Below are 26,659 nucleotides of genomic sequence, written 5' to 3'. Positions count from 1 at the left end.
TACACTTTGCTGTCAAAATACCGGGAATGTGATTCGGCATGTTGTTATTCCGAGATCACTCAATCGCCTAAATAATCAAATCTATTACCAAAATTAATGGTTTGACCAAATAATCGGTGGCGAAAGATCAATGTCTGAACATGTAGAAACTGACTCGCTATCAACATGAACAAAGTACGCGATACATACAACGAGCTACTTGTGATATCGAGATTGATAGAGGAGGGTTATGTCTTATGAATTCGAAAAGGGAGTTATCAATTCCCATTTGAAACATACAAGACGCGATCGTCGTGCGGTTGTTTCTACCGAATCAGAGACCAACTTTGATTAAATCTTTCTTATATCCGTCAAACTTGTACCTACACATCGCTGCAGGAGTCTTCATCACACACCCACTCGAACTACTCCAGAAGCGTTATACGTTCCCTGTCGAGTCATTGAAGCATGTCAAGCAATGACCAATCGCCATCGGGAGTGCGAGTACATGCCGATCGTCCTTTGACTCCTGAAGAATTAGAAGCGGCGTTCAAAGTGAACATCGTGGATAAAGATGGGAACTCATGCACTCTCGGAGACGTCGTAAGTGGGAAGAGGGTATTAATCGTGTTCATCAGGCATTTCTGTGAGTCAGTCGTCATCTCGATGATCAAATTTCATTCCGTTGATTGATGCATGTTGATTGATCATAATTGGTTCTGATGACCATCTCAACGTTAAAATAGGGTGTGCGAATTGTCAGATATACACATATCAACTCGGACAATCCATACCGCCGTCTTCTTTGCCCCAAGGAACAGAGAGTGAGTATTATCACCATCTCACACAGAATTCGGACAAACTCATGTAAGGAAAGTGTGGAGATTGAGCTTCAAACTGATTTATATCGACTTGTGAAACAGTCATCATAATAGGTTGTGGATCATCTTCACCCATTTCACATTATGCTGAAATCGTTTCATCACCTTATCCGATATATTCATGTCCGTCACTAGAATTACACAAGATATTCCAATTTGTTTCTACATTATCAGGATCGATAAGTGGTGATGATAATAAGAAAGATTATACTTCATCTTTAGGCGGGATAATCCCCAGGACTTGGTTTACTCTGAAAAAGAATTTTTGGAATAACCCTTTACATGGCTCTGAGAAAGAAAGAGGCCCAATGAAACAGAATGGAGGAGAAGTCATCGTTGAACGAGGTGAGTCGAGTCCTTCTCAGTCTGGTATGCAGCAAGGATCACTAATATCTTGGAATGGAATGGGAATAGACGGTACATGTTCGTTTATTCATCGAATGCAAAATACAGAAGATCATACTAATATAGATCAACTTGCGAATCACATTGAAGCGAAATATATACCCTTGTCTGAAAAAGCCAAAACATGGCCATACGCCAATTGAAGAGAGAAAGATTACGAGGGATCACTTTTAGTCTCATGTTGTAATATACTAGTATTGGAATTCATCGATGTCGTATGTATATCTCGTTGTATATATACCAATCGGTATACTCTCATCAAGCCTGTCGTGTCCATATGAGTATGTTGACCATTCTGCCTAGAAGGCGAACATGACTGAGGAGTCGCAAATCGTCCGTGAACAGATCGAGTATCCCACTAAATCACGTTTGAATATATCATCCCAGTGAGATGCATTCAAGGAGCACTGAATTTCCTGTGATGTTTTTCGTATTCATCAAAGCTCGAACAATGCATATAACGTAATTACACTTATCTTACATTGAGCGTACCCTCGTCCTTGTTTCCATTCGAAGAGCGACTTTGATATTCTTCACCAAGTCGTGATTAGCTTCCCAAAAGCCAAAAGGATATATGATCAGGTAAAGTCTTCTCTTCATATTCTCCTAAGCCCCCCACTATCTAGAACATGTACCCCCTACTTCGATTACACATCAATTCCCCTATATGTTCTCTCATACAGTGGCAGTTTGTACGCCGCCGAATAAACTTCCAACCCAATTCTTCCACCAACCACTTTGACCAACAGCTTTTCCACCTCCAGCTTGATTGATTCCTCCACCTGGACCACCCGTTATCCTACCTCTTCTAATATGACTTTCAGGATAAAGATTCGCTCTGAGAACCGCCCCTGTAGAAGCTAAGAATATGGTTGCCCATCCCCACAAAGCACCTTGAACGAGTGGGGATACTATCTGTCAAGGCAACGATCAAAGGAGGGTCAGCAGATTATTCCACACATCACGATTTATTCAATGATCGATCAGTGAGGAGTTCAACGAATCACTCTTCGTTTCTGATTGAGGAGACGATACAAGTATTTTGAATTCTTACTCACTTGATCACGTAAAGTTACCCAAACAACTTTTTTCCATTCAACATCGACTTCCCTACCCCAGTGAAACACTCTGTCCTCTTCTGAGGAAGTGACTAGGGTTCCACTGGGTTTGCCTTTTTCGATAGGACCTTTTTCGGCTTTTCCTTCAGCGGTTGGTCTTGGAGTCAAAAAAGGTCTGATGGAGAGGAGATATGACTATCATTTTGACAGAGAACATGATCGTCATATGTCAGCTGAGGTACCATCCCAACGAGTCCTCCTTTTCCGAACGAGAGTGGGCTAGGCAAGAAGAGGGCAGGAGGGGAAAGAATAAGATGACTTACCTGCTCGAATCTCAAGTCAGGTATAATAGGTAAAGCCTGTTTTACCCTTTTCCTACCTTCCTTCGTTGCTTTGGGATGATCAGCATGATGATGATGTTGTTCTCTCACAGTAGGTAGACTATCTGGAAATGATGATGATGAAGATGATGGCTTTTCATCATCTTCTGTTGTGGTGTGATGTATCGCTTGAGCAGAAGAGCTGAATGGATTATGGGATGGGTTGAGAGATGTCATCTTCGTATTCTGAGTTTTAGGTTAGAATGCGTAGTTGAACTCAAGAGGATGTCTCGAATGAGGATGGTGTTGAAGATGGATGGAGAAGATCACTAAATCCCACTTTTGACACTTTTCAACAGATCTCATCATCATCACCGTTCACATTTCCGAGGTGGACATCGCCGCTTCGAACAGCGCGTGAAATGACCACCATACAAAGTTCTTCTTCTAACAAGCTTCTCATTGAGAACAAAGAGCAACATTGAACAACAGCGCAACATACGATATTCAACGTCTACTCACGCCAACTCGAAGCGACAGGCTGGCTCCTACTCTTACCAAAGTACTCGTAACCCCTCCGCCTGCAACAACGGCTCACACAATGGAAAATCGATCGGTCAATCCATTACATCTCACTTCAATAACGATCCTCTCACCTTCCAATTCACCTTTATACGTTCATTCATTCACTGGATCACAAGATGAACTGAGACATTATCACTTGAGTCATGCTGCTGTTGATGTTATTGAAGAGAGAAGTAAGTGAACTTTTGACAATACACGACTAAATATCCCTCGTTTTCGTACTACTGCAGCTCATTGCTTGATTGATAATAGTCGTCATGACTTCGACACCTATAAAACCAGCTGAATCTTATCTGGGTTTACTATTCTGTATGGAAGACATGGCATTGTGAGCTTCACCTTTCTCTTTCTACTGCTCTACGCACTTCACCCTTCACCCTTCAAGCATGAAAATGTACATAGTGATATGTATTCTCCTGTACTGTGTACTTACATTCCTTGTACAGTTACGGATTTCAAACCACTACTAAGATACGAATGGTACTTTCAATAGCATTAGTAGATGCGATGGTAAAAGATGCTGATATAGTGGCTGTAAGTATATTATTCCAAACTTGTCGTGATCGTGATCGTGATCGTTATCGTTATTTCCCCTTCGCTATTGGTCCTAGCACATTGTGATTAACCAGCTGATATCTGCGGCGACAAATCTATAGATATTCAGAGCAATACATAATTTGCTATTGACAATAACATCCAATCCATTCTTATCATTATCATCATCATCGTCATTCAAAGCTAAACCAGCATCGTCATCATCATCAACATCAACCGAGAAACACGATCGAAATCACCAAATAATCAATACACATATACCGGAATCTAAGATGTTCAATCTCGGTCCTGATGATATAAAATCAAATTGGCTAAAAGAAAGTAAAACCTTTAATGAAGGCGTGAAGAGGATAGGAGAAATGTTAAATGGTCATTTATGATATAGCTTTTTACTTTATTTTATTGGGAGCTTTTAGCTGTGTTCATCATATAGGACATAGTAGGTAAGTTCTCAAAGAGAACACACCTACGTTTCTTTTTCTCATCTTTTAAATCAATTCAAATCATTTGATCGTTGCTAAATATAGAATTTTTTAGGTTGTATCACATATCATGCATTATATTACCCCCAGTGATCATGATGATCGATCCTCAAACCACAATCACTCGTTCCCAAAACCATCTTTTCACGCTCTGTGAGACCATGTACCTCGTTGTGTTTTCCGAGCATCCATCTCATCTATACACCGCGTTTCATCCCAATTCCCCATTATCCGGTCAACAGACAATCGCGTCCAGCTCCAATCCCATACCTGGATCAGCGAAAAGTTCACCGTTCATTCGGTGATAGCCTTTATGGTTATCTGGATTAATGAATGACAGGCAAAATGACCAAGATTCAATCCGAGCCCTTCGTTGACACTTCGAACTAGAGTTTAATAGTCGTCGTGACAGATACGGGGCGTATATTTATTCTTCACTTCACTTCACTGTGCATCACAAACATTCTACATTCGATTCATTATTTTTCGTTTGTTCATTAAATTATATTACACTTGTCAATATTCTGGGATACCTTTCTTCTTTCATCCAGTATGCCTCCTTCTACGCTCCAATCTTCCTTGCTCCTTTTTGACTATGGAGTGAAAGTCGCCACATCAACTGAGAGGAAACGCACATCACATAACCTTTCTCAACCAATTAATGACTTCATTACCCATTTCTCTCCATTTTTCATCTTCCCATTCATGACCTAAAGCACCTTGGGCACCATCAAGTGATTCATATCGATGTCCAACCAATGATAAAGCCAGTGAATCGAGGAAGGATTGTTTTGTAGTGGTTATTTCCGTTGCTTCGTGTAATGTCGGAGTCAAATGTAATGTGAGTGAGGTCAGGAGTGCATGTCGAGCACTCAAGGAAGCGGACTATGCATGTTAAATGATCAAAATCAATTAAAGGTCCATAACATGACTTGGAACACGGGGTAGGTAAAGAAGAGAAGGAATATCCACTTACCAAACTACCAAAAGATAATTCGCCTTCAAGTGAATTAGTGAATTCCGGAGTTTGACCATATTGCCATTCCCAAGATTTTAACTCTTCAACACCTTTCCATACTTTAGGATCCTTAATCCAGTTTTCATTAACTTCTTTAGTTTCCATTTTCTTCTCAACTGTATTGGAATATGTTTTAGCGAATTCAGAAGTTACAGCTTGGACGAAATCGTCGTGATGTATATGTTTATTAGAAGATGAAGATGAAGATGAAGATGGAGATGAAGATGGAGGGAGATGATGATTCAGTGTGGTCACAGGTGATCGATGAGAAAGGATAGATTTGGTTTCCATATTTGGCTGAAATCCGGTATCTATCAGTATCAGCACAGATACGTGAAATAGACAACACCAATTAAGAAATTGATTGATGAGATATGACTTACGGAACTTGATTTGAGTGATTTACCTAATTCACTTAGCGAAGAAGAGATCAACATTGTCCCATGATGATAAGCACGATGTTGAATTATCTTATATGCTGATCCAGAGACGTGAATCGGGCAAACAATCTAGATGTCAGTACAAAAGGCTATATTTCCCCACCGTCTTATTATTGAGGTAGGAGATGTAACTCATCTTGTATTCATTTTCACCCTTTCTGATTATAACATCATTCCTTTCATTTACTGTACAATCTTTAATACCTAATCTTTCCCTTATTGCTCTAGAAACTAATTCAGCTCCGTGGGATCTTGTGAAAAGTAATCTAGGAAGTATGATTGAGAAATTCGTATTTCCCATGTCCTAAATTATTATAGGTCCAAAATCAGCTTTCTGCATTCCATTCTTCACTTGAAAAGCTGAGACGGTCAAAGAGAAGCTAACATGAAATACTGTTCCTCCACCTGATCTACGTCTTACTAGAGGTATACCGGATTCTCTTAATTTATGAGGTGTAGTTTCTTTCCATGGATTCTGGACAGTACTCATCTGAGTCAGTTCGTTATTCGGGATATAACTTTGTCTGTGAAGTGGACGTTGAGGGACAAAGGAAGGAAGGTAGGCTAAATTGAGCTCACTTGATTACGTCCTATTACGACACAAGGGAAATTTCGATATAAGAATAAAACAGGTTGGTTATGCGGTGTATTTCTCAATAGCCTGCATTAGGATATTCCAAAGGTTCAGCGTCAGGTCCAATTCCCAATCCTAAATAGGGAATATCAGGCCAACTCACCAATCCTCATATGAAAGGTTGAACCATGGATCATGACTTTCCGATATATACGTGACGGGCTACATCGATGTCCAGGCACATCTCATTATCAGCTTTCACCTTTCATCTGATACTGACGGTAGTTGTACAGCGTCTAGACACCTACAGCTCCAAGCTCTATACTCTCCGTGGCTGGTGTTTGTGGTTGAGCAGCTTTTTGCTCCTTTCTAGAAAGGGTAGTTGACAATGATCTAGAAGTCAACACTGGATGACAGCTGAATGAAGCTGCAAACCGTGATGAGCAAGGACGTATGATCGCTGGAGAAACGAGGTGCTTCATGTTGCTGACTCCGGCTGGTAGATTGTGTATTCTCGGGTCCAGTGAGGTGCTGAACAATGTGCATAACTCACCTTGATCATATATCTTCACCATTTATGAAATTATAAAATGAGCAGCTTGTTGCGAGGGCGGGATCAAAATCTAGTTACTGCATTTTCCAGGCACGGTTGATGGGGTGGATTTATTTTATTGAATTGGAGACGCGTTTAAATCCCCCCTTTCTTTCACTTTTTCATGATAATCGTAATGTTTTCATCTTCCATCGCGTCTTTTCATAGTCTTGCTTCCAACTCTTGTATATACATCTCTCACACCATACCTTACGAGGTCAATAGGTCGTCTATATCATCTAGGAAGAACCAACAACTATTCATACTACTATCACGCGAAGGAGAGAAAACATAGACAAGATGAATCGACGCGGTCATTTATCAACCAAAATACCTCAGGTAAAATTACGTCCCGCACCTGCTGGAACATCGAATCGGAAAACAAGAGAAGCTTCACCTATAAATAAAGTAGATGAAGAAATCATGAGACGAGCTTTGGCTGATGCTGAAGGTCAGCCAAATCCGTTATATGGTATGGACAGTGTAGCTGACAATGGTCCACTTCTCGCAGATGAGGAAAGTTCAACAGCCGCTTTAAGAAGGAATACGAAACCTTGGAAAGGTGTGATCATAACTTTTACAGGAGTAGACAATAAAGTCAGTCATATTTATGCAAGCTACATACTTTAAATACAAATGCTGACTGGCTACTTTAGCCCGCACTGACGGCATTGGCAAAAGAGCTCGGTGCGATGGTAGAAAATGCTCTGACGATACATGTAACTCATGTAGTAGCCGTGGGGTTTGGGTCCGCAAAATACCTAGTGAGTCACAGCTGACAGCTGACAACTGTTCGATAGGAATGATCTCGAGCTGATAATTTCGTTCTCAGTATGCCGTGGAACACCTCTTACCCGTTATGGAACCTTCATGGATCGAAGACGCTCATGCGCAATGGTTAAATGGGGAAGAATTAGATACTGAACTTGATCAAGAAAATCATAGATTATTACCTTTCGTGGGATTGAAAATAGCAATGTCAGGTATAGAACCTCGTAAGTGTTTCTTCTCCGTCTCTCTCTCTTCACAGAGACGCTTTTCGGCCTTTGTGCAATGTCTCACTTACTTACTTTACATCGTTTATGATTGTTTTTCGTTTAGTCGATCGACGTAAACAGTTAATCAAGCATATTCAAAATTCAGGTGGAACATATTCGAAAGATTTAGATAGATCGTGTACACACTTGATTTCGGCCAAACCAACAAACGAACCTAGATCATCTGAAAAAGTAAAATGGGCTTTGAGGGAAATAGCGGATTTAGGCGCAAGGAAAAGGAAAGGAGTTAAAGTTGATCAAGATGAAGAAATGAAAATTATTTATGAAGAATGGATTTGGGATTGCGTGGCTTATAATGGTAGATGGAAAGAAGATTTTTATGATGCTAGAAAGCCTAGAAGAAGTGGTAAAGTCGTTCCTGGTTAGTCATGTTTCATCTCATTTCAGTTCATTTCATCCCTTTACTTCGAGAGAGTTTCTTTAGTATAAGGAGTAAGCTGACTTCAAATCTCGGAACTCTCTTTGGTTATTGTAGAGGACGTAATCAATGGGACTATCAATTTACAAAAAGAGAAGAAAACACTTGGTGAAAGTGATACTACGAGTGGGGGAAAAGATCCAGTAGATAATAACGAGCCTGCCATTATGAGGAAACGGAAAAGAGAATCCCTAAGTACACTAGTGACTGAGTTAGTATCAACAACAGGTGTCAAAGCAGATCGTGAATCACCTATACCACCAACAACGAAAAGATCATCATCCCCTCAACAACCTAGAAAAGATGAGGGGAAGCCCGACATGAACCGGAAACCTTCGTTGTTACATGTATCACGGTCAACTTCATTTGCGACTACTCCTCTTGTAAATCCACCCAAACCCGAACGGACAACTCCAATACCACCTACAGCTCATCCACAGCCCCTTGAAGAAAGAAACAAGGAAGATGAACAACAACAACCTTCAAAGGGACCTAAGACGTTCTTCGAGGGATTGAAGTTCAGCCATGTCATTCAAGAACAATGCGATGGATTGGAAAATGCCATTAGACAACATGGTGGTATGCTGGTGAGCGATGAAAAGAGGAAAGATGGAGAAAGAGTAGATTATATAATAGTCAGACTGTGAGTAAATCTCCACAGCGATATACTGAATCGGGCCATTGACTGATCATGTCCGACGTAACGACACTTCAGATGCTCTGACGTTAGACCTGATCTGACGGAAAATGATCGGGATACAGTGGTAGTGACGGAATGTTGGGTGGAGGGATGTTGTTTCGAGGAACGGCTGCTCTCGCCAGACAAACACATCGTATTCAGACCATTACCTGCACCCATGCCAATAGCTGGTGAGTAGTGGTTATATCAATAATGAATGGAGAACCCTCTAACGATAAAAATCATCAGGCACACCAAAACTCAACGTACATCTCTCTGGCTTTTCAGCTGAGAACAACGTTTATATGCGGAGATTACTACGAGCGATAGGTCAGTTGAGCTTTTACTGGCAGTTTAAAGGTATAGCTGATGACGGAATTTGCAGGAGGAACACTGTCAGTGAAGCTGAATCGTCAAACAACGCATCTCATAACGGTCCCCACAACCGGTCAGAAAGTTGAAAAAGCAAGGGAATGGGGTGTGAAAGTAATGAAAGAATCATGGCTGGTAGCTATGGGCCGATCCGGACAACTGGAACCAGAGGAAGGACATAGACATAAGTTCACGCCCACAGGTATGTCCATTTTCACGAAAACTCACTCTACCTCAGAAAGCTAATTATGTACGCGACGTAGTTGCCGTTAGAGCAGTGGGGAAGACAAGCGACTTGACTGCCAATTTATCAACAATGTCTGATTTACCAGATAACAGTGATTTCTTACTTCGACCTCCATCGAGTAAATCGACTTCTCAAAACATGCCAACCATATCACCTGGACGTATGCTTAAACCCTCTCCTACGCATATCGATGATCCTTCGACTATGTCAACATCCTCTATTCGCATGGGAGGGGAAGGAGGAGGAGAAAGTCGCCCATCCGTTATGCAAACAAAGACAATCGAAAATATCTTGTCACCACCTAAAGCGCAAACCGAACGATTACTGAACTCAGCCACGGTACCACCGATTCCTCCGTTCAATACTGATAAAATGGAAAAGGAAAAAGAGAAGATATCGCGCACGACTTCTGCGCCTATACAGCAAACTGAATCAATACCGCTGCCTATTATGAATGACAGTCTAGGTGAAAGAGCTCAGTCTATGAGTAGTTTACCTTTAGGTAGACCCACATCGATCGGAGGAACAGGGACAGAAATGACTGAAGTGTTGAGACAACTTGCTGAGAAAGATGGAAGTACACCATTGAAAACGAAGGTCGTCAGAAGAGCCAGGCCCAGTGCGAGAATAAAAGTGAGTGATGACATTCCAGACTATGATACCGAGCAGTGCATCTTTCGTCCATGGTGAGACTGGCTGATTCTCTCCTTCCGTATCAGAACGCTCGATCACCTTTGAACAGTCTTTCACCTGCAGCATCGAAGTTCTCAGCACCTCCTTCCCCTAAAGAAGCAGATCCAGATACATCTTACATGGGAGCGGATGGGACACCCGTCTCAATCGATGGTGATGCCGATATAGATAATGATGCAGGAGCGGGAGTAGGAGAAGAAAGCGTTCAAGTCAGATATGTGGATGCTGCTTCTGCGAGGGAAAGAAGAAAAATCATGGCTTTGCTCGATCACGGTGAAGGTGGTAGTAGCAAGAAAGCTAAGAGGAAGTGACGACTGAATCGATATAGTCAAGTATAACGTCTAGCTCAGGAGTACTCAATTCTGCGGTTCATCGCTGTAGTCGTAGGTTTAGCTGTTATTTTGTCAGTACATTGTCAAAATTTGATGCTATGATAAAGCGATGTTGACTTTTTCGACAATGATTTGCGATTATTGAGACCGATTTACCCTTAGCACGGCAGCAACCTGCAGCGACATGTATCTACAGCTCACTGTTTCTTTATGGATACGTACGCGAGGCCACCAACCTCCATGGCATAGCAGCGTCTAGCAAGTAACGAACGAGTCGGTAAAGTGATAGGACTTAACCGGCTTTCCCTTTCCAGACGATTGGGTGGCGTCAAAGGGGTTTTGTCTTTATCTCTTCTCTTCCCTTCTCCGTTATCTTCCGTTTGTATGTTGAAAGGTTGGTCCTTCCTCTCATCTTATGCATGTCTACCTCGACTCCAAATTGACGTTGGTTTGTGTCAAGTTGTTCGATGACTCGAAATGGCGAGTCTGAGAAGTCATATTCATCCTCAACTGATGTAAATAATCGTTCTTTGAGCAATACGAGTAAATAGAAAAGAAGCTTAAGCCATGTGAATGATTGCATTTGTACGTTACGGCATTGAAGAAGGTACTAGATAAGCATTTTCTCTCAAACAAAAGCCTTTTCTCTCAATTCTGACGCAACCGCCAGGGATTAAAAGGGGACAGGAGCAACGTCCTTATCTCGCGTCATCAGATTCAAAGTTCTGGGCTTTCATGTCTTCTTGTTGTTGTTGTTGTTGTTGTTGTTAGTCCTTTGTTGGGAGTACGTTGATCTCGCAGTATTGGAACAGCAGCGCTTTTTCTTTGGATGGTATGGGAAATGGTTTTGGATGGTTGACGGGGTGGATGTATGTAAATCCTTCTCACGCTGTGTTTTATCTTTTGATTCAGGGTAAAATGGGGGATGACAATGTGATGTAACCGGTTTGGAAAGGAAAAAAAAGAAAGGATTTTAAACTTTTTTCTTCATTTTCAATTCAATTCAATTGTTTTTATCTGAGGAGAAAGAAAGCAGGTTCCAGCAAGAACGATTCTCACTCACTCATCCATCCCTATCTCTCTACAAAGAACTTCAACTTCATCCTCTTCATCGGTGATATACTCGATCTATCTTATCTGATTAATTCACTGTAGCTCAATCACATACAGATAGAAGTGTATAAACGTGAGTGAATGTCTATTCGTCCTTATCTGCCAGTATCACAGGTGGAGAACGAAATAGGTGGCAACAAGCAAAATGGCAATGCCCTCACTCCTTCTATATTATGATATATTCATCCACCCATTGGCATTGTATCTCCTACCTTTGCGCCGGGTCCCTGTCGGTTCCTCCTCTGTCTTTTAATCTAGAAGTATATGCTTGGAAAGCGTAAGACCCGCTATTGCCGTCATCGTCCTTAACTCTTCATTAAAACAATCTACTGCCTTTAGCATGTGGGACGTGATATGAGTTGGATCTCGGTTTTGTTTCACTTCCACGTATGAGTTCGACATTATTCGTCATCATCACGAATTCTCGTACCCCTCCCCCTCCCCTCCTTATCTACAGAATTGATTTACTGATTTTGTCCCTTCTTATCTTAATCTCAACCAGTACTACATATCTCTACAACCCAACAAAGACAAGACACGCCGACCACAATGTCCACCGCCACCGCTTCCAACGCTCCCAGTAAGTCTGACAACCCATAGTCTGCTCGGCCTTCCCGACCATGCTTGACTTTCCTTTTAGTCGTTGATCGCCACTGACCTATTGGCATTTTGGATAGGCTTCAAAATCGTTGGTAAATTCGATTCTGTACCTGTCGTTCACGATTCAGTCACTTATGCTCAGTGAGTCACATTCTCTATTTTCCCCAAGAAGCCCTCCTGCGGATACGTGCTCATTGAATGACCGTTAATTCTCCTTAGACAACTCCTTCAATCAAACGAATACACTGCAAAACTATACGCAACTGCTCTTGCTCTCGCGAACAGTAAGTTACACCCTTTTCATCGACATTTTCATCGAGTCATCGATTGACTTAGCTAATACCGTACTGCAGAATCGTACGAAGTCGCTACTCCGGTTCTTGTAAAGACTAAACCCATCTTGGAATCTGCAGATGGTCTAGCCGTTGCTACGTAAGCTTTACTCCTATCTGGAGTCTGAGAGGAGCGATGTATATTCAGCTGACTTGTCAATATAGCTTCGAGAGAGCTGAAGCTACTTTCCCCTGTAAGCTACTGTACAATCCTTTTCTCGATAGGTACAACAACTGATTGATCCTGGTGATTAGATCCATTCAAAACCCCTACTCAAGATTTGGTAGTAGTCAAACAAGCCAAAGGTATCTATGATGATGTGAGTTGCTTGCCATCATTGCCTTACACATCCATTTTCATAGCATCTGTGGCACGTTGCAATGCTGATCATGCTTATTACAGCGAGTTCACCCATACATCATTTCTGCTCAACCCGTTCTTTCAGATGTCCTGAACAAGACTTCTCAGATCAACTCTGCTATTAGCTCTCGAGCCGTAGCTACCATCCACACATCTCAAGACCTCGCTCATTCCCTTATTGAGCAATTGAAACATCTTGCAGAACACGGACAAGGTCTTCCAGGAGCACTGATCAATGTAAGTCAGCTTTTCCGTGGTGTTCCTGCACGAGGGGCAGCTGATGTGTTTGAGGTTATTAGGGTGTTGGTAAAGTAACTGGTGATCTGAAGGAGATCGTGTTCGCTAAAGAAACGACTGTCCAAGATAAATCAAACAAGCTTGCTGCCTATGTCAAGGTCAGTTGCCCTATGCATTTCGCGACCGAGTGACATCAACTGAATAGTGAGACATTTAGGATCACGCTAAACCTGTCATTGAGGAGATATACAATTACGTCAATGCAGCTAAGGTCAGCTTATTCTCGCATGCTCTGTATGATACTCAGCGATACAAGCTGACATTTGTACTTTGCATAGCTTAAAGCCGAAGAAGAAGCTCAAAGAGCTGGAGAAGTCGCTAATGGTACCATTGAGAACGCTACATCTTGATCAGTTTCCCAGTTGGTCTATCATTCCTCTCACTCCTCTTTTCCTCCCGACTCATCACTTTGGAGTCCATGAATGGATCACCTAGACAGTCCATATCTACAGTTGTGTTCATAGATATTCCTTTTTCGCCTTTCTTTCCAAGTTGTGTATAGATTCTCTGGACGTTGTCATTTAATTCTTCAATTTTCGCTCGATAGCGGTAGATTCGTCTGTTCCTTTTTTCTCTTTTAATAGATTCTAGTGAGGTTCACGAGTAAAAAGGCTGATTCATGTATACATATTATGTGAACTATCATTCTTCTCACTGTCTGCAAAAGGTAATGTTCCTTACTGATCAGCAAGAGTAGTAGATTAGTTGTTTATGCATAGCGCGTGCGATCGCATCGACACAAGTTTCTTTTAATCAGTCACGAGCTATAATATGATTGATGCGATGATTGCATGAGCTGCAAACTCAGGACCAGAATTACAACTGTATGGAATGAAAGGTAAATATACAAGATGAACAATGTCCATTGACCTTTTGATACCAGAAAGGAGTCCGAATCATTCTCTTTTGAAGTATTCAACGTGAAGGCAGAAAACGAAAAGAGCCTTCAGCTTCTCCAACTTTTACCCTTTTCTTCTACTCTGTGGACCCACTTAGTGGTCAGCCAGTCCCATTGACTTGAGCCTTCATTCTGACAAAGGTGTGAAAATATCAATTATAATTTGTTGATGATCATGCTTTTTTATTTTGTTGAGCTCTTAATTTCATTAAACCTTTATTTATCCTATCATTCATTTCTTTTTCCTTTAGGGTCGTTCCACCCATTTCTTCAATTTTGATCTTTGTTGCTCCTTCTGGTCTTTTTCTTACTTCACCTTTCAACATTATACCTAAGCCTTTTGCACCTTTTCCAACTGTTACAAAAGTTGATACTTCGGGTGATGGAAGTGAGTATAATCGATACAATGTCTTGTGCCAACGTAATTGACCTGTCAAGTGAGGTAAGAGCGACGATGATGGGTGGGACAGCTGTGCGGTACACAAGCACATAATATCAGTATGGTCCCTTACCCCGATAATTTTTCATGTGAATTCTGATCTTAATCCACCACCGACTTGAATAGATAGATCATTGGTATCCAGACTCACAGGATGAGTAGTCATAGGATCCAATATAATCGGATTACCTTCTTTTGGATATTGGAAATAACATCTCTCCAACACATCTCTGAATTTAGGTATAGCGTGAGTCATCAGTTTTGTATGATATGGACAGCTTTAGTTGTGGTAATGTCAATCAGCGGTTTGTGTGGCAAGTTGACACATATTCAGTCAGAGGGGGGAATGGTTACTCACGGCATCGCTACGTCCATTACTGGATTTGCTAAATTCAGCTGTTGTAATCTTTCTATCACTTGCAAGACGGCGTGGTGCGTTCCCTAAAACACATGATCAAGAATCAGAGTCAGCTCTGTATCTGCTGCGTAGTCAGTCATCATGTCTCGCTACTTTCTTTTTTCAGTGTTTTTTCACTAACACCTTCTATTGAGGGGAGTGATATAGTGATCCAAATTCGGGGGAGAGAAAATCGATATATCTTTGACTTATGACTATGACTCACGGTAACGACCAGGACTTTACTACTATTTATAATACCAGCACTTGCCCATTCCTGCCTAGGACCAATAGTACCCCCACTACCTGTAATTTCATTTTCTCTTTCCCAATCTCTTTGTAAAGAATGTATTTCGTCTAAAATCAATTGCATGGCTCTCCGTCTTTTGATCGGAGTTGAACTTGATTCAGCTTCTTCTTCACTCGCTGAACCTGAACTGACGGGAGGGAAAGGGTCATCAGGTGATGGAGGCGGTGGAACGAAATAGGATGGTGAAGAAAGTGAATGAAAATGTCGAGCTGATAACACTGTAGTTAAATGTGATCGGGGATACGTTTGAGGTGGTGAAGGTGGAAGTGATGCGTATATCCTCTATTTCCAGTTTTTCCCATATCGATTGATTTGAGTGAGGGTTTTTTCTTTCATCAGCGCATTGATTTTGAGGTAATTCGATATCTGCACATCAAATCGCCCAAAAAAAAAAAACTAAACTCACAGCTAGCCTAACGCCAGTACCTAAATCTAATCTCCCACTGGCCACTAAAGCAGTTAAAGTACCTATGAATCCATGACCTGCAAGATGACTCGTTCCTTCAGGTAATAAAGTTGATGTACCGTGTTTTTCCTTTTCTGAAGCTAAGATAGCTATTGAAGATGAAAGGATGAAAGCAGCTGTCACATCGGGTCTTTTCATCAATTCTTCCTGTTCATCGATTGAACCGACATCATCAGATTATCAGAAAAATGTTCTTATGCATAATTCAGATATGCCATAGAAGATTTAGTACTCACTAAACTTCTACCTTCTACCCAACCTCTCATCCATCCTTTAACCTGCTTCAAGCCCGCATCACTCATACCTCTAGTTTCGTATCCTATAGTCGCATCAGGACTTAGTAGAGCTTCTGATGCCTCATCCCACACTTTCAGTGAAGATGGTGTAGGTGAAATTGGTGTATGAGGATATGACCCCTGAATATAATGGATATTGACGTCAGCATTCATCGTATACCACTTGAAAAGATCACATTTTCAAGGGAAGTGTATGTGCACTGTGAGACTGTGAAAGCAGAGCAGGAGAATCCAGCGGTTCAGACTCACGAGACCAGCGAACAAAAGACATTTCCCTGATGGGGTTGACGAATCCGATACACCCTTCTTAAGCCATGTTACCCAGTCTGTATTATTCGAGTTTGTGGATGCTTTCCTAGATGGACTGAGGATTGCTTGTGATATCTGACCATGACCGTGACCATGACCATGGCGGTGACCTTGACCGTGAGAATGGCTGAATGTAGAGGAGGTGAGGGATGTAAAACGTGGTAATTGAGGTGCACGCATTTTGATGTTCTATAATCAAATCTCGCTATTCACCCTTGCTCAGAAGGTTCTTTGTTTTATTTTATCTGTCGACGTTGACGTTGACGTTGACTAATGAGTTTTCGCTCAAATCAGTGTCACCGAGCCCTATCAAAGTCACCGTGAGATTGATCCAATCCTGTTGATATTCCCTAGGATCAATGGCTCTATCGGTATTATGTTGTGCTAAACGTCGTCGTTACAGTTGTTGTTGTTGTTGTTGTTGTTGTTGTTGTTGTTGTTGTTGTTGTTATTGTTGTTGTTGTTGTTGTTGTTATTGTTATTGTTGGTTTGCTTGATTCACTAAAGTTATCTGATCGTGTCAAAGTTCAAATCAAGCGTTTCTCTTTTTGCGACTTGAGTTTGATATCATTTCCGGTTAAATGATTAAATCATGATACCGAATACGGAGTATGAGTACTGGTAATACGGTATTATTCGGTCCTGCATCAACTTCATCTTCTTTCATCCTTTCTCTCTTTCTCTCTGATCAAACAAAGTCATACATCCAGACCACAGACTGTGACTCAATCATACATTGACATTTATCAAAAGTGTTTTCATCAAAGGTATTGAAGAAGATGAGCGTTAATCTCATTCAATTCAAAGTGTAAGGGACATCTACCCTATGATCTGGGCATGTGAGCATTTGTGCATATTACTGATTCCGATACCTCTTACAATACAGTGTAGGCGATGTTCAGGTGAGATCAAGCTGTTCTTTCCTCAGCGAAAAAGAATATCATCATTGGCTGAGCAATGAGGCCTTTTTTTCGTTCTATAGGGCGTTAATTTCAGATCATATACTCAGAAAGAGTGAGTATTTAGTATTGTTATTCTTGTCCTTTCCTCTCTTGCCCTCCCGTCTCGCCGTCTCGCTCTTATTGTGCACTGCACCAAATATGAAAAGGCCGTACTGACAAACCTCTCGAATGGATCAGAGCTCAAAAATTAGGCTTGAAAGGACACGTGTACAACCACGATGATTCTAGTGTTCAAGGAGTCGCCGTTGGTCCAGAGGACAAAATCAAACAATTGTATGTCCCCTGGGCATGGTCATCAGTATGAGGAAACGAGTATAACGAGGATATGCTGATGAATGAGAGGGGTCGTTTCAGTCGATCGTTCCTTGAAAGTGGTCCGTCCGCAGCTGAAGTTCATAAAGTTGATCTGATAAAAGATACCAAAAATCCAAGTGATGATGAGATCCAAAACGCCACTGGTGGATCAGATGGATTTGAGGTCAGAAGATAGGGATCATGTTCCGGGTCAGATGAATGGAAAGTGGGAAAAAACGAAAAGAAAACGATAAAAGAAGGGAAAAAAAAGAATATGTAGCATAGTCGAAAATCCATCAAAAACAGTCAGAATCAATATCAATAATGCATAAACCAGTAATGTGACTCGACCACTATACCTGACAATGTCTTGCCATTACTCCTGCATGCGTCCCATCTCATCCTTCAGCTTGCCAACACAGTGACATGAAATCACTGGAATGACATGTCTCGGGTAGATCATATATCATTATCTTATGGATAACTGCATTACCCGCTGAGTACAGCGCTTATTGACATGTTTTGTAATGCCGATTAGAAACACTTTGTAATGTTTTCATCTGTTGTTTGTTGTTGTTTATTATTGTTGCTCGTTGTCGATCATCTGATGTCATCCCTGGTACTGTGGTACTGTTCTCGCCGTTATCGTCGTAGAAGATTCAATGTTGTATATATCTATATCTATGAAATCTCATGATCATCTTGGCCATTCTTCTTTTCAAGCATCAGTGATATCGTACTCTTGTATCCCTATCAAAACCATATCAGCCGTATATACGATTTCACCATAAACATAAATAAGCATAAATATCAAGAGGTAAACACTACGCAGTAATCATTGATAGTCGACTGCGAACATCCCGTTTCAGTTTCACATCGATAAGGAAACCGGTTCCTAATCTGTGTGAGGTGTAGAGACATTAACGATAATGTCACTTACACATTTACGAGCTTCATCATCTACTACTACTACCTCAAAATTAAATAATCACCTTCATGCACCTATAGCATCTTCTTCATCAACTTCATCACTTGCAAGTACGAGTTCAATTATAAATCCCAACTCAAGTCCAAATTCACATTCAAATTCGAAGCCTAAAGGATTGAAGAAACTCCGTCCATGGAGCTTGGCAGCTCATGCACGAAGAAAGACAGGTTGGAATACATCGAATGATATAGGCGATGAACGTGGACAAGAACAGGAAATTATACGAGATGACTTTCCTGAAGGTAATGATATCGGTCGAGGCGAATCATTATATACGAATGGCAATGCCAACACTAGAATAAGGATTGCTCCAGATCAATCACCGAGAAGATCAAGTGATACAACTCGGAATCTCAATCCCAATATTCAGATAGGATCATCGAGGAGTGAAGGTGAACAGGAAATTCATGATTGGGATGAGGAAGAAGAAGATGAAGATGAAAGAATAGATGGATATAGTTGGATTGATCCGAGTTTCATAGGCACAGAAAGATTTAGAGATACTGTAAGTTTCTCTCCTCGACGTATTGACAGTTTACTGATTTTCTGAGCATATAAGCCTGCTGCTTCACGCCCCGATCTGACACAATCATATCCTCAAAGTCCCAACGAGACATCACGAAATACTTCACCAGGGAACGAAATTGCTGAATTGCTTGAAACACCATCAGTGAGCAATCAATTCTTACATTTGTGATCTCCCTTCATTCCACCAACAACAACCTTCCCAATCTGAGTTGAGTAAGCTTCATTGCTCAAAGACTGATAATCAAACCAATCTCTTGATACAGGTCCACCCTTCACCACCCGCTCAATTACTTCCAGAGAATTCTTATGCTCTTCTTTTGGCATATCAAAATACGGATTCAGGACATACCAAAACACCTTCATCCAATTCTCATGGAAATGGAAATGGAAATATAGATGGAAATGGAAATAGAATGCCACTTTCACCGACTTTACCTGGTGTATCGACCCCTTCAGAACGGGGTAATACAAGAGATCCTAATCCCGAATGGTATGAACTTGTCGATCATACATTGAGTGATTCGTTGAGTAAAGATGAATTGAAAAGACAGGGTTTATGGTGGGAGATGATTAAAGGTGAAAGAGAGTATGTGAGGGATATGAAGATCGTCTGTGATGTGGGTATTTCATCAATAATAGGTCGCATATAGAAATCGTATCACTGACTGGATATTCCAATGAACAGGTGTTTATCCAACCTCTACGCGACCACGAGCCTCCTCTGCTGGCTCCCGAGTCGCGTCTCAACGCTTTCGTAGCAGAAGTTTTCAGTACCGCTCAACAGATCTACCATGCTCACGTCAGATTGCTGGGCAGATTGATGGAAAGACAAAGGCACGAATGGCCATTGGTGAGTTTCGAAGTGGTTGCGCTGGTTGATTTAAAACAGCTTACAGAAACGAACAGATGACAACGGCTACAGATATCATTCTTGGTATTCTCCTCGAAATCGTGGACCTGTATGAGTCTGTCAGTCGTAGTTGTAACCATGCGACGCATGCTGAGAACGCAATGGCTGATTTGTGACGTTTTCTACGAATAGTACATGAAGAATTACCCCTTCGCTGAAGCGAGAGTGCGCCGAGAACAAGAACGTAGTCCACCTTTCAGGACTTTCTTGTCGGAAAGAAATAGTTATGACCTTACGAGGAGAAGGGATATCGTATGTTGCTTTTTGGCAGCTATCAACCGTTGAACCACGAATGATCAACTCACTAACCCCACGACTGTTCTAGTCCGTCTTCCTTTCTCGACCGGTTACTAGATTACCTAGAATCTTACTTGTCCTCGAAGCGTTATATAAAGTAACTCCACCTGATCATCCTGATAAAGAAGATATACCTGCAGCAATGGAGATCCTTCATGGTGTTGTAAGATCAACTCAACCAGGAATCGAAAGTGCAGAGAACAAAATCAGACTGTGGAATACAGCCGAGAGGTTACTGTTCAAGAAGGGAGAAATCATTGTGAGTTCATTGACTTATTCTAGCAACACGATAAATAGACCTCTTGAGAGCGGAAACGGTGTGACAAGAACTCACTTTCATTACAGGAGCTTGATATCGCCGACCCTAAACGAACCTTGGTACATATGGGATATGTTTTCAGGCGAGTGAGAAGCGAGACTAATTGGCATGGATGGTATGTCAGCTATCACAGCCGAATGCCGGTGAATGCTGACAAGATGTTATCAATTCTAGGCAGGATCTACGTGCTATCCTGCTAGACAACTACTTCCTTCTGACTCGAGATGAAGAGAATGGGAAACACGTCGTTGTTTCGAGAGTGAGCTCACACCTGAATCTGTCTAGTCAAGAGGACCATAAGACTCATCTTATAAGTAATAGCCAATACATCTCGATTTCCTCAACCTTATATCCGCGGATGGTGTGCCCGAAAGGAGATATGATAGTGTCTCTAGGTACCAACGAAAACCAGGTGGTCATATGTGAGTGTACCGAGCTGTAAAAAGTCAGGTCCCTTACTAAAACGGATCTTCCGAACAGGCTCGAACCAGTCTTCCAACCTGAGAGATTAATGTTTCCTTTTACTATCTCCACTTCCGGGGGAATCAATGGGAGAACTTACGCTTTGTGTACCGCGTAAGTCAGCTTCAATCTGAGGGCGAATGATCACGAAGCTGACGCTGGGAACAGTACTCAGGGACTCCGGTAAGCTGCCCGTACGCGAAGAGTCTATACAGATGCTAATTTACCCGTAGTGAGGAATGGAAAGAAAAGATTGAAGGAGCCAAAACTCTTAGGAAGTTTGATATTGAAGGCAACCGGGTAAGTTCTTGGCAGAACAGCGAGAGATCAAGCTATATTATCTGATGTGAGAACAGACTTTCGCGGTACATACCATCACTATTCCTCTGGAGATTAGAGATTCTATCATGGCCGCGGATACTTTCTCATGGCATAATCGCGAGACAGTCGCGATAGCGACAAGTAAGAGCGTCTGGCTCGGATGGAGGAGAGATTCCAAGAGTGAGCAATCGAGACTGCGAAAGGCCATGAACTGTCGAGCTCACATTGCCTACTTCTTCATTCACTAAGCCTTTCGCGAACTGATCAGATACAATTCTGGCCATATCAGCATGGTTGCGGTCATCCCTGATTTCGGCTGGCTACTAATCTTGACCTCTGGATCATTACTGGCGTATAATCTGAGAGAGATGATACCTACTTCCAATCCCGAAACATGGGTTTTCCAAGGTCGAATGCAAGGAGAAAGGTTGAGTGCTCCAGAGCATACCGTCGCTTTTGTCAGAATTGGAGTGACTAAAGGTCGTTTGTTGGGTGAGCTGGCCGCTCGTCTCCCAAGTTTGCTTGAGTGAGCTGACAATTTAACTCATATAGTGGTTTATGCTGTTCATTCAAAAAATTCGCATCAGACAAACCTTTATTTCCATGAGCCGTTGATCAACTCAACGTCCTATGCCTCACCATCTTTCAGACCGTTCGGTACTATTATCGTACCAGGATACGCATCTGATTTATCATTTTTCAGACAAACCGTCTCTGTCATCACGGAGAAAACATTCATTGTAGCTGAACCTGGAAATCCAACTTTTAACCCGATTCCGACTTTCCCAGTCGGTATACCTGAAAGAGCAACGGTAGTGAGAATGGTCAGTCAAGCTAAACCATTGGGAATGTGGCAAGTTGAACAAGGTGAATTCTTGCTGGTTTATGAATGGGGTGCATGTTGGGTATCAAAATGTGAGTTTCGTCTTTTTCTCCTCAGTGTGGCCGAGAGTGCTATTACAGCCTGTGTCATACGCTGACGAAGACATTTCATTTCTATCAGTTGGAGAAGTATCAAGAAAAGGATCTTTCTTGAGATGGAACTTGACACCCTCATATGCGATTTTCAAACAACCTTACTTGATGTTATTCGAAGAATCGTCAGGCCGAGCTGAAGTGAGAGATGTCACTACTGGAAGAGTATGTGAAGTGATCGACGAAAAGGGAATGAAGATCTTCACTCTGAGCAGGATCAATCAAGGTGTCGTAGCTAGAGCGAGTAGGGGGTTAATTGAAATTGTAGAGGTGAGCCAAAAACTAAATTGGAGATTGATCTGATGGAGCGAAGAGATTTGATATCATCGACTGACGCTTTCCGATCATATTAGACTGTCCCATTATAATCAAGTTCATCTCAATCAGATCAGTTTTTTCTCCATGATCAATGCAACAATCTAGTAATCAAGACTGTAATAACCATTTTAACGAAAGACGCAATACACGATGAAGGCGGGATCGACTGTTTGTATATACTAGTATCTTCACCTATAATCAGATCTATTCCAGTAATGTTGTTCATAGTACCATCTCGTCCTGTTGATCTATCTTAATATTTGCATGCATGCATACATTCATTTCGCCCAAAGTGAGAAGACTTGCATTAAAAGAACGTACCAACTCATACTAGTTAGCCTGATAACTCACACCACCAGGATGGTTGGTCCTCGATAATTATCAGGCTCACTTCACCGAACTGTTTTGCGGATTGTTCATAACGCTCATGTTCAAAGGTTGCATGTTTTCATCTGTCATCGTCTGATTTGCTATAAATTATACTGTACACGCTCATATCGTTCATTGACTTGGCAATTCAAGATGTCAGAAGACGCAGGACCTTCTTCACTGGGTAAAAGAGCGCGAAATGGTACAGCCGAGATTGAAGATAACAACGCAGTCGCAAATCCTGAAATGCCAAGTGCCGATATGGATGATTCTTCAGATGAAGAAATAGGTATGTCAGCTCACTTGTCCATTTGACACAGGAGCTGTGGGCGAAGTGAGTGCATGATGGCTGACACCAAAATATGATAATGCGGAGTAGGTCCAATGCCTGGTGATGGCGAAGTAGTAGTGACGAACGGAAGGAAAAAGAAGAGAGCAGGTAAGATCAACTTTCTGGCTGAGATAAATAGATGTTAAGAGATCTTATAAAGCTGATGCCCCTTTTCGTTTTAATAATCATAGTTCTTCCTCATGAAAAACTCTATCTCGCCTCTCTACCTGATACAGATCGTTACTATAAATCATTCATGCATCGAGAACCATTAAATTCAGTAACTATGACGAGGTATGTTGATTATCGCCAATTCAATCTTCATTTCCATTTCCTGCAATGGGAATAGCTGCTGACGTATACAACTCGGATTGATCATAGGACAAATTTCGTGGTCACAACATCCGTAGATGGACATTTAAAATTATGGAAAAAGCAAGAACACGGAATAGAATTCGTTAAACATTATAGAGCGTCAATCAAATCTATAGTGTCTACAAGTGCGAGTGATGATGGGAAATTATTCGCTACTGTTTCAGAAGGTGGTGAAGGAAGAGTTTTCGATGTTGTCAATTTTGGTTCGTACATTTTTTCTGTTTGATCAGAAACCAGATCGGTAACAGCTCTCTGCTGACCTTTGATCACAACCCCACAGACATGATCAACATCCTCAAATTCCCTTATACGCCAAAAGCTTGTTGTTGGGTACATGAACCAGGAGCAGGTCAAACTCTATTGGCTGTTTCAGATAATTCAAGTCCCACGATCAGGATCTATGATGGCAGAGGAGATGGTACACCATTGTATACATTGGAGAAGATACATAGAGCACCGGTACATCGGATGGTCGTGAGTGATCTTTCGACTTTGTTGGATTGCAAGGTCTACAGCGATCAAGAAGGAGGGACGATTGAGTAAGGAGTGAACGGGATGATAGCGAACCTTTTTGCTCGTCGCTTCGTCGATTGCTGATCCAATCCACTTCGCTTTACCCTTGCCCCTTTAGTACACTGCAAAATACGATTGTGTCGTTTCAGTCGACGAAGAGGGATTCGTAGAATATTGGCAGCCTAGTGAACCATGGGGTTTACCTGCTGTACCAGGATTATGGCAATTCAAATCATCAACTGATTTATTCCATTTCAAAAAGGTCAGCTAGAATTATCGTAGTGCATTACCAAAATACAGCTGATTTTGGATATTTTTTATCATAGACCAAAACCCTTCCTACATCACTTACATTCTCCCCAAACTCATCTCATTTCGTGACTCTCGCATTACCCTCACGTTCCGTACATATATTCAACTTCCTAACTGGTAAACTGACAAGGACATACGACGAGTCTTTGACAGCTGTTATCGAAATGCAACAAGCAGGAACAGCGGTCTTCAAACTTGATGATATGGATTTCGGAAGACGTTTAGCAATAGAAAGAGAATTGGATAGAAGTGAAAGTGGTCCAGGAGGAATGTTAAGAACTGCCAATGCCGTTTGGGACGAGAGTGGTAATTTCGTACTTTATCCTACTATGTTAGGTATCAAAGGTGAGTTTATCTTTCCCCATTCAAGATCAGATATATAAGCATAAAAATTTCCCAAAGGAAACGAGTTGACGACTGACGTGATTTGTGGGATTATTGCATCGTAGTCGTAAATACCGTTACGAACAAAGTCGCTCGAGTATTGGGCAAAGATGAAACTCTTCGATTCCTTAATTTATCTTTATATCAAGGTGCACCAGCTAAAAAAGGATTAACAACCGTTCAAATGGCCGCTTCTTCCAATCCGTTATTACAGGAAAAAGGTTCGAGAGATCCACATTTGTTCGCTACGGCATACAAGAAACAACGATTCTACTTGTTCGCTCAAAGTGATAAAGAGTGAGTACCATCATATCTGTCTTTATCGGTTGACGCTATGGATCTGACCGGGATATCGGGCGTGTTCAGGGAAAGTAAAGGCGACAGAGATGTGTTTAACGAAAGACCCACTCGTGAAGAACAAACAGTGGCTGTTCCCGCTGCACCTGAAAAACAAAGAGCTTCAGCAAGTAAATGTACGATCCACACCACCAAAGGTGATATCACCCTACAGCTATTCCCAGATATCGCACCGAAGACAGTGGAGAATTTCGTCACTCATGCTAGGAATGGTGAGTTATTAGATTATCCAGATGTTTACCGCAAATGTTGGAGGAGAAGGGAGGCCGGAAGCTGATGACAAAATATATAGGATACTATAATGGAACTGTTTTCCATCGTGTCATCAAGAAATTCGTAAGTCCATTTTCTAATCGGGACTGATGCCCTCAAGCTGACAATTCTATCAGATGATTCAAGGTGGTGATCCTCTCGGAGTGAGTCGACAGTCTACCCTGTGATTCAGGGCAAAATGGCCACTGACGTGATCACGTGAGTAGGACGGTACAGGCGGCGAATCCATCTGGGGCGGTACGTTCGAAGATGAAATCTCGACCAAAGCAAGACATGATAGACCATACACTTTATCAATGGCTAATGCAGGTAAGTCAGCCTTTCGTATACCTTCGAACAAGCTGATGCGTTTTGATACGCTTAGGTCCTGGTACCAACGGCTCACAATTCTTCATTACCACGATACCGTGTCAATGGCTAGATGGCAAACATACGTGAGTTGATCAAAGATTGAGCAAATCGATACTTTTCAATACTATCAAAAGCTTATGCGTTTTCAATTTGACATAGTGTGTTCGGAAGAGCAGTAGGCGGATTAGATATTATAAGTGATATCGAAGATGTTAGAGTGGATAAGAACGATAGACCGTTTGATGAGATTAGTATGTCAAGTATAACGGTTGAGTAGTAAGAAATGATCGGATGGAAGGAACATGAATATGCATATATTGGATATCTAAGGATTTCTGCTTAGTTCTCCCTTTGTAACCGTTTTGTGTTCGAGTGAACACAGTACATAGGAACACGGTTTCTAGCTTTTGACGGTCGAGTATTTCCAATCAGCTTTTATCTCATCTGAGTTTGTGGAGAACTGATCGACTCACCTGACAAGGTCTGACCGAATTGTTCCATTACTTTGTATCCT

At 41.6% G+C, this 26,659-nt stretch overlaps 10 protein-coding genes across 10 annotated transcripts; 7 read left to right on the top strand and 3 right to left on the bottom strand.

Moving 5' to 3' along the window:
• Positions 1 to 447: 447 nt before the first annotated feature.
• On the top strand, positions 448 to 1,408 carry IL334_003980 (uncharacterized protein; the record flags this gene model as incomplete). Its single annotated transcript, XM_062935703.1, has 4 exons — positions 448 to 625; positions 726 to 803; positions 903 to 1,205; positions 1,275 to 1,408. The coding sequence occupies 4 exons, from the start codon at positions 448 to 450 to the stop codon at positions 1,406 to 1,408; spliced, it is 693 nt and encodes a 230-aa protein (XP_062791754.1).
• A 532-nt stretch (positions 1,409 to 1,940) lies between these two features.
• IL334_003979 (uncharacterized protein) lies at positions 1,941 to 2,880 on the bottom strand (the record flags this gene model as incomplete). The annotated part of the gene is made up of 3 exons (XM_062935702.1): positions 1,941 to 2,180; positions 2,324 to 2,518; positions 2,647 to 2,880. 3 exons carry the CDS (start codon positions 2,878 to 2,880, stop codon positions 1,941 to 1,943), a joined length of 669 nt encoding a protein of 222 aa, XP_062791753.1.
• Positions 2,881 to 3,244: 364 nt separating this feature from the next.
• IL334_003978 (uncharacterized protein) lies at positions 3,245 to 4,163 on the top strand (the record flags this gene model as incomplete). The annotated part of the gene is made up of 4 exons (XM_062935701.1): positions 3,245 to 3,401; positions 3,481 to 3,556; positions 3,675 to 3,762; positions 3,885 to 4,163. The coding sequence occupies 4 exons, from the start codon at positions 3,245 to 3,247 to the stop codon at positions 4,161 to 4,163; spliced, it is 600 nt and encodes a 199-aa protein (XP_062791752.1).
• Positions 4,164 to 4,901: 738 nt separating this feature from the next.
• Positions 4,902 to 6,779, bottom strand: IL334_003977 (uncharacterized protein; the record flags this gene model as incomplete). Its single annotated transcript, XM_062935700.1, has 8 exons — positions 4,902 to 5,150; positions 5,242 to 5,580; positions 5,667 to 5,761; positions 5,856 to 6,027; positions 6,109 to 6,198; positions 6,303 to 6,384; positions 6,461 to 6,519; positions 6,606 to 6,779. 8 exons carry the CDS (start codon positions 6,777 to 6,779, stop codon positions 4,902 to 4,904), a joined length of 1,260 nt encoding a protein of 419 aa, XP_062791751.1.
• A 410-nt stretch (positions 6,780 to 7,189) lies between these two features.
• Positions 7,190 to 10,667, top strand: IL334_003976 (uncharacterized protein; the record flags this gene model as incomplete). The annotated part of the gene is made up of 11 exons (XM_062935699.1): positions 7,190 to 7,340; positions 7,401 to 7,486; positions 7,546 to 7,653; positions 7,722 to 7,884; positions 7,991 to 8,308; positions 8,423 to 9,008; positions 9,081 to 9,235; positions 9,294 to 9,374; positions 9,430 to 9,618; positions 9,680 to 10,296; positions 10,383 to 10,667. 11 exons carry the CDS (start codon positions 7,190 to 7,192, stop codon positions 10,665 to 10,667), a joined length of 2,739 nt encoding a protein of 912 aa, XP_062791750.1.
• A 1,683-nt stretch (positions 10,668 to 12,350) lies between these two features.
• Positions 12,351 to 13,741, top strand: IL334_003975 (uncharacterized protein; the record flags this gene model as incomplete). Its single annotated transcript, XM_062935698.1, has 10 exons — positions 12,351 to 12,381; positions 12,479 to 12,542; positions 12,621 to 12,685; positions 12,755 to 12,833; positions 12,899 to 12,927; positions 12,989 to 13,053; positions 13,137 to 13,331; positions 13,394 to 13,489; positions 13,549 to 13,602; positions 13,670 to 13,741. The coding sequence occupies 10 exons, from the start codon at positions 12,351 to 12,353 to the stop codon at positions 13,739 to 13,741; spliced, it is 750 nt and encodes a 249-aa protein (XP_062791749.1).
• Positions 13,742 to 14,462: 721 nt separating this feature from the next.
• Positions 14,463 to 16,686, bottom strand: IL334_003974 (uncharacterized protein; the record flags this gene model as incomplete). Its single annotated transcript, XM_062935697.1, has 7 exons — positions 14,463 to 14,759; positions 14,880 to 15,006; positions 15,087 to 15,169; positions 15,352 to 15,717; positions 15,842 to 16,048; positions 16,138 to 16,317; positions 16,447 to 16,686. 7 exons carry the CDS (start codon positions 16,684 to 16,686, stop codon positions 14,463 to 14,465), a joined length of 1,500 nt encoding a protein of 499 aa, XP_062791748.1.
• Positions 16,687 to 17,285: 599 nt separating this feature from the next.
• IL334_003973 (uncharacterized protein) lies at positions 17,286 to 17,958 on the top strand (the record flags this gene model as incomplete). Its single annotated transcript, XM_062935696.1, has 5 exons — positions 17,286 to 17,314; positions 17,393 to 17,408; positions 17,489 to 17,520; positions 17,646 to 17,741; positions 17,823 to 17,958. 5 exons carry the CDS (start codon positions 17,286 to 17,288, stop codon positions 17,956 to 17,958), a joined length of 309 nt encoding a protein of 102 aa, XP_062791747.1.
• A 733-nt stretch (positions 17,959 to 18,691) lies between these two features.
• IL334_003972 (uncharacterized protein) lies at positions 18,692 to 22,930 on the top strand (the record flags this gene model as incomplete). The annotated part of the gene is made up of 17 exons (XM_062935695.1): positions 18,692 to 19,255; positions 19,310 to 19,420; positions 19,542 to 19,895; positions 19,964 to 20,128; positions 20,185 to 20,247; positions 20,321 to 20,440; positions 20,514 to 20,744; positions 20,831 to 20,919; positions 20,979 to 21,063; positions 21,126 to 21,226; positions 21,285 to 21,380; positions 21,500 to 21,566; positions 21,623 to 21,767; positions 21,837 to 22,079; positions 22,140 to 22,502; positions 22,591 to 22,832; positions 22,916 to 22,930. The coding sequence occupies 17 exons, from the start codon at positions 18,692 to 18,694 to the stop codon at positions 22,928 to 22,930; spliced, it is 3,054 nt and encodes a 1,017-aa protein (XP_062791746.1).
• Positions 22,931 to 23,402: 472 nt separating this feature from the next.
• Positions 23,403 to 26,422, top strand: IL334_003971 (uncharacterized protein; the record flags this gene model as incomplete). The annotated part of the gene is made up of 14 exons (XM_062935694.1): positions 23,403 to 23,538; positions 23,629 to 23,688; positions 23,772 to 23,874; positions 23,962 to 24,158; positions 24,236 to 24,429; positions 24,587 to 24,730; positions 24,795 to 25,125; positions 25,230 to 25,461; positions 25,531 to 25,733; positions 25,814 to 25,857; positions 25,911 to 25,937; positions 26,001 to 26,103; positions 26,159 to 26,228; positions 26,305 to 26,422. The coding sequence occupies 14 exons, from the start codon at positions 23,403 to 23,405 to the stop codon at positions 26,420 to 26,422; spliced, it is 1,962 nt and encodes a 653-aa protein (XP_062791745.1).
• Positions 26,423 to 26,659: the final 237 nt, after the last annotated feature.

Source organism: Kwoniella shivajii, chromosome 5, assembly GCF_035658355.1.
Source record: "Kwoniella shivajii chromosome 5, complete sequence".
Classification (NCBI taxonomy): Eukaryota; Fungi; Basidiomycota; class Tremellomycetes; order Tremellales; family Cryptococcaceae; genus Kwoniella; species Kwoniella shivajii.
The sequence above is the reverse complement of the archived record's forward strand: the minus strand, read 5'-3'. Positions and strand labels throughout refer to the sequence as shown.